The sequence below is a fragment of the Mandrillus leucophaeus genome, unplaced genomic scaffold, assembly GCF_000951045.1.
Source record: "Mandrillus leucophaeus isolate KB7577 unplaced genomic scaffold, Mleu.le_1.0 Scaffold371, whole genome shotgun sequence".
Taxonomy (NCBI): Eukaryota; Metazoa; Chordata; class Mammalia; order Primates; family Cercopithecidae; genus Mandrillus; species Mandrillus leucophaeus.
In genome coordinates this window covers 619212-625796 of record NW_012103932.1, presented here as the reverse complement: position 1 = coordinate 625796, position 6585 = coordinate 619212, and the positions used below count along the sequence as shown (strand labels likewise).

At 52.8% G+C, this 6585-nt stretch overlaps 1 protein-coding gene across 1 annotated transcript in view; it reads left to right on the top strand.

The window, feature by feature from the left end:
- AGO2 (argonaute RISC catalytic component 2) overlaps positions 1-6585 on the top strand; it is a 102182-nt gene that overhangs the window by 90408 nt on the left and 5189 nt on the right. The window contains exons 15-17 of the mRNA XM_011990148.1: positions 299-493; positions 1868-2002; positions 5773-5874. Of these exons, the coding sequence (XP_011845538.1) occupies positions 299-493; positions 1868-2002; positions 5773-5874 (432 nt within the window). The remainder of the gene's footprint in view (positions 1-298; positions 494-1867; positions 2003-5772; positions 5875-6585) is intronic.

Sequence of the window (6585 nt, the reverse complement as noted above, 5' to 3'; positions counted from 1 at the left end):
CTTACCTTTCTAAAGCATTTTTCCACAATGCCTTTTTTTTTTTTTTTTTTTTTTTTTGCTTTTTTAACTATGTAACTTGGCAAACTTTTATACTTCAGGAAGTATTTACGAACACTATTGCCAGACACCGAAAGCCTAAAGGCTGTGAGTTCACACCCAGCCAGCCATTGTCACTGGACTGTGATGTGAGTTCCAAGGTGGGGACACTTCTCGTCCCCATCTTCCCGAGAGTCCAGGCACACGCCCAGGAGAGGAAAGTTTCAGGAACCCTTGACCACACTCACTGCCTGTTCTGCAGGTGGTGGGCAGCATGGACGCCCACCCCAATCGCTACTGCGCCACTGTGCGCGTGCAGCAGCACCGGCAGGAGATCATACAAGACCTGGCCGCCATGGTCCGCGAGCTCCTCATCCAGTTCTACAAGTCCACGCGCTTCAAGCCCACCCGCATCATCTTCTACCGTGACGGCGTCTCCGAAGGCCAGTTCCAGCAGGTGGGCGCCTCTTGGAACCTCCTCTCCCCTTCTCCAGGGTCTGTCATTCCCCTGTTTGTGCAGCAGAACCACACTCAATGAATGGCAAGAATGATGTGGCTTTCATTCAGCCACAAGGCTGATCTAGTCACAGCATGGAAGGGGGTCCAGGGGAGGAGATGGGACACGGGGCTGTCGAGTCCCTGACACTGAGGCAGGACAGAGGGAGAGGAGGAGGGGTGGGAATGGGCCTGGGGACCAAGAGATGAGGGAGAGACGCTTGAGTCCAGCTGGCTCACAGAGCAGAGCTCCATCTGGGGGCCTCCCAAGGGCCTGGCTTTGCCTTGCAGCCTGTGGAGAGCTGTCGGGTGTCTCTGCGAGGCAGGGAGCTCACTGCATCTGGGGACACCTGTCTGCAGTGTGAGAGGTGTGGAGGCAGGGCCAGGAGGAGGGATAGGTGGCAGCTCTTTTGAAGGTAGGGTCGCCAGGATGCGGCCACTGTCTGGATGTGGAGAGAGGGATGGCCGCATCTTGGCGGCCATGTGGAGAGTGGGTCACTGCCGGGTCTGGACAGGCAAGGAAGCCATCACAGAGGGGCGAGGGGAATCTCATTGCTGTCTTTGGTTGAGCGCTTGCGCAGCACCCCCGGATCAAGGTGACCTGTGGGTAGGAATGAGTCCATCGTGGCCTGGAACTCGGGCGATGGGTGCCCTGAGTGTTTCTCCCGTTGACTAGAGCCGATTCCTCCCCACCTCTCGCCATGTCACACGGTCGCTTCCTTGGGAGGTGTTAACAAGAAAAGCAGAAGAAAGCTGTCACGGACCTGTTGGGGGAGGAGCCCCACACAGTGGGGTGGGAAGACATCCTTGGTGGCTGCCCCAGGAGCTCAGGACCTCGCCCGCCTTGATCAGGAGGCTGGATGGCACGCAGCCTAGCTCCCGCGTTTGCCTTCCAGTCCAGAGTGAAGCAGAGCTCGTTCCCGAGGCCCATGGCCTCCTGGGAGGACAGAATGGATACATTTGACCGGCCAGCCCTTCCTGGCTGGAGCCTGCCCTGAGCTTCTGCAGGAACTTGGCCTCTGCGTGTGCCTTCTCGGCACAGAGCCCAGCCTGCACCCCTGGCCTTGGCCGTGCCCCTTGCACACACAGAACCTCCTGGGCCCTCCAGGGGAAGTGTTCTTCCCATTCCTGAGTGCCAAGCCCTCTCCTCCTGCATCCAGGCCTCCCTGCAGGGAGGATGGTTTCTGCCCTCCTGTGTTTTCACCTCACCGTGAACACGCTTACTGTCTCAGAATCACCACGGCTGGGAGTTCTACACCCAGAACCCGTGCATGGGACCGTTGCTCACATGTGCTGCCATCTTTAAGCACGACCTTTTCCCCGTCTGTGCCCCTAGGTTCTCCACCACGAGTTGCTGGCCATCCGTGAGGCCTGTATCAAGCTGGAAAAAGACTACCAGCCCGGGATCACCTTCATCGTGGTGCAGAAGAGGCACCACACACGGCTCTTCTGCACGGACAAGAACGAGCGGGTGAGTGTCTGCACGACTCCAGGCACGGGGCACGGTTCTCCCCTCAGCCCCACACCCCAAGCACGCTCACAGAGAACCTGCTGGCCACAGTGCCGCTGTCCCAGGCGACTCTGTCCTCCAAGGGACTTCGGGGGATCCAGGTTTAGGCACTAGAGAAGGCTGTCCTTGATTTGGTAAAGTCTTTTTTGTTGTTGTTTTGGTGAGTTTTGTTTTGTTTTGTTTTGTTTTGTTTTAAGATGGGGTCTGGCTCTGTCACCCAGGCTGGAGTGCAGTGGTGCGATCATGGCTCACTGCCGCCTCTGCCTCCTGGGCTCGAGTGATCTTCCCACCTCAGCCTCCCTGGTAACTAGGACTAAGGCATGTGCCACCACACCTGGCTAATGTTATTTTTACTTTTTGTAGAGGCAGGGTCTCACTGTGTTGTCCAAGCTGGTCTCAAACTCCTGGGCTCAAGCCATCCTCTTGCCTTGGCCTGCCAAAGTGCTGGCATTACAGGTGTGAACCACTGTGCCCCACCAAAAAGTCTTCATTTATAAGTCCCATAGGCCTAGGCTAGGTCTAGGCACAAGATGTCACTTATCTAATAGATTAGCAAAAGAGGCGGCTCTGAAAAGGGCCGCATTAGAAACCGCAGCACAGAGCTGTGCAGTCGTAGAGAATTGGCAGAGTGGCGCAAACTCGGACCCCCCGGCAGGTCCCTGTGGCAGGGCTGGAAGGTGGTGCTTGAGGGGAGGAGAGATGGCGGCATTAAAGCACCACAGCTCATCTCACGGGTGTTCTGGAAGGAGAATGTGGAGGAGCAAGAGTTGCAGACAGAACAGCTGAGAATTCTCCACAGCTGACGAAAGCTAGGACACCCAGGTTAAAAGTGTTCTCTGTGTTCCTAGTAGGATAAGTAAAAATAAACTCACATCTATCCACATTGTCCTAACTGTCTAACGTCAGGGTAGCTGCCTAAGGAAGGAGACCTGCCCAGAAAGGAGGCCTTGGACTGAACCAGAAGACCTTGACCTGGTCAAGGCAGGGCCAGAAGGCAAAGGGTTAACATCCACTCGGCACCCAGGAAAGCAACTTAGAGTGTTAGACTCCCTACGGGCACGCCCCTGCAAGGACACAGGGAAGGCTTACTGTGCAAATGGAAGGCGAAACAGAACTTAAGCATCACAATGAGGAAAAAGGGTATTTTATCACAGTAAAAGGAATCATTCACCAGGCCAGGCGTGGTGGCTCATGCCTGTAATCCCAGCACTTTGCGAGGCCGAGGCAGGTGAGTCACCTGAGGTCAGGAGACCGAGACCAACCTGGCCAACATGGCAAAACCCCCTCTCTACTAAAAATACAAAAATTACCCAGGCATGGTGGCAGGCACCTGTAGTCCCAGGTACTCGGGAGGCTGAGGCAGGAGAATTGCTTAAACCTGGGAGGTGGAGATTGCAGTGAGCCAACATTGTGCCACTGCACTCCAGCCTGGGGGACAGAGTGAGACTGTCTCAAAAAAGAAAAACAAAAAACAAACAAATAAATAAGTAAGTGGAATGATTCACCAAAAAGATATAGCAACTAATGAGCTTGAATGTACCTAACACCAAATTATGTAAAGAAAAAAAAAGTAAAGCAAAAAGTAACAGAATTTTAAGGAGAAATTGATGAACACACCATCGAAGATGGATATTTTTACACAGCTCTTATTATACTGTTTCCAGACCAAAATGAAAAACTAAGGATAAAACACATGGGGCCAGGCATGGTGACTCATGCCTATAATCCCGCTACTTTGGGAGGCCAAGGTAGGAGGATCGCATTAGTCCAAGAGTTCAGGACCAGCCTGAGCAACAAAGTGAAACCCCATCTCTAAAAGAAATTTAAAAATTAGTTGTATATGGTGGCATAAACCTATGGTCCCAGCTCCTCAGGAGGCCAAGGCAGGAGACTTGCTTGAGCTCAGGAGGTTGAGGCTGCAATGAGTTGTGATTGTACCACTGCACTCCAACCTGTCTTAACAACAAAAAAAACCCCCTGAAAATTGGAAGAGTGAAATGAACAAGCCAAGCCAGATCCAATAGTTAGACAGAATCTTCCCTACAAATAGCTGGGTTCACATGGAAGGTTATAAAAGTTCTACCAGGACAAAGGAAGTCTCAGGAGATTTCCAAACTTCAGTCTCAAGCCATATTTTTTTAATCATTATACAATTAAATTTTAAATCAACAGTAGAAACGAAGTTGAAGAATGTTTTCAACTTTCAATTCACTGCTGAGTACCTCATGCATTAAACATGTAACGAGAATAGAAATCACAAAATACTCAGAACCTAACAAAAACGAGAATGTCCTGTCAAGGCTTATGCAATGCAGCTAAAACAGTGCAGTCTGTAGATTTAGATGAATTTGTTGTACAACAAGAAAGCGATAAAATAAGCCTAAAGACAGGAAGGATGGGAATAAGAGACCTCAGTCCCCAGGAGTCAAGGGAAGGCTGAGGCGCTCATGGCCTTGGGTGCCTTCCCCTGTCCTCTTCCTCCCCGCTGCAACCCCCAGATCTCTGTTGCCAGGAGGCAGGAGGGCTCCAAAGTCAGCTTACTCCTGGTGACACCTACACGCCACTTCTCCATCCTAGAGTGGAAACTAATGAGGTAGAAACTGAAGAAGAAATAAAGCAGATGAACAAAATCCAAACCTACTTTGAAAAGAGATATTAGAGCCAGACTCGCTGGCTCATGCCTGTAATCCCAGCACTTTGGGAGGCCGAGGCAGGCGGATCACGAGGTCAGGAGTTCAAGACCAGCCTGACCAACATAGTGAAACCCCATCTCTATTAAATACACAAAAATTAGCTGGGCAAGGTGGCACATGCCTGTAATCCCAGCCATTTGGGAGGCTGAGGCAGGAGAATCACTTGAACCCAGGAAGCAGAGGTTGCAGTGAGCTGAGACCGCGCCATTGTGCTCTAGCCTGGGTGACAAAGCAACACTCTTGTCTCGTGTGTGTGTGTGTGTGTGTGTGTGTGTGTGTGTGTATATATATATATTTTTTTTTTTTTTAAGGTTGCAAAGAAGGGAGCACACTGGAGATTCTTTTTTGTATATATATTTAAAATTTATACAACTAAAATAAAATCATCAGGGACCCTGCTAAATGCTGGAGCGGGGCTTGTAGGATGGGGGTTTGCTGCTGTGGTGGCCGTGCCTGCATCTCGGCTGGCTTTTTGGTCCATGCTTGTGACCTTGTAATTAAACCATTGAATGGTTCTATGTACCGCCCTGGCCTCTGGGACAGTCTCTGATGGAGCCGCCCTGCTCTCTCAGGTGCAGGGAGCAAGCCACCAGCAGAGCACGGGGCTCTGACAGCGTTCACGCTGGTGTGCCTGTGCTCGGATGAGGGCCTGTCTGCAGCCAGTCACCTGGTTTAGCTTTGGATTTGTATGTTGGTGACAGTTTCCATCTTGACCGCCAATCAAAACAGCACCAACAGTAGTGACGGACTCTTAAGGCATGAAAGGCACGTTCTGCAGCGAAGACTGCATTTAACTCATGGGCCTTCATGAGAGTTGGCGGAAAATAATCCCAGCCCACATAGAACGTTCGCTAATTTAACTTGGCGGTTAGCACTTGTTAAATTGTATTTAACATTATACTACTGAGGACCTGTATTAGCCAATTTAAAAACTTCAAAATAGGGCACCCTGGCCAGCGGGCGGCGTGGCTGCCTGGCTCGCCTGCTTGGCTCTGCCGGTCCCTGGCCGTGTCTAACGAGATGCCTGTGTTGCCGAAGGTTGGGAAAAGTGGAAACATTCCAGCAGGCACGACTGTGGACACGAAAATCACCCACCCCACCGAGTTCGACTTCTACCTGTGTAGTCACGCTGGCATCCAGGTAAGGATGGGAGCCCCCTTTGGACAGTCTTGGCCATCTGCCGTGTCATCCCCACATTCAGCAAACACTTGCCCTCTGGCTGGCACATGGGACGTGGTGTGTAGGGCCCAGATAGCCAGTAGCCAGGGAACCAGGAAACCCAGGCTGTGCCCGGTGCTGGGGTGGGGGTGGGGGGCTGGGAGGTGGTCAGCATGGACCTCCCAGGGGAAGGAAATCCCATTTGGTAGGGCTGAGGAGCAGGGAGCACCAGGGCCCGTGGGGAGCCGGGAATGTGGTGTGGCTGGAGCTTGGTGAGGTCTGAGCAGGAATGAGGCACTCAGGCTGCCGTGGGGTGGCAGCTGGGAAGGCCATTGGGAAGCTGCGGTAGGGGCCACGTGGGGCAGCCTCGGTGTTGGGTCACGAGCACTTGGCGCAGTCAGCCTTGCCGTCCCGTCTTCGCGCAATCACTGGCCAGGGCCAGACTCCAGCCAAGGACTGGGCACTCAGAGAAGATTGCCATGGTGTTGGTTATCACCTCGAGGCTCTCCTGGGTTCCTTCATGAGGGGACCCCCATCTGGCCGAAGGCGATTCTTGTGAGCATTGACGGGAGCAGGTGCAGGAGCACCACGTCCGTGGTAGGAGCTGCCCCACTCCGGCTCTGCAGAGCCTCGGCCTGGGGACAGGAGGAACCTTAGTCACGTGCCATCCCTGCCTGCAGAGAGCTTGATCAG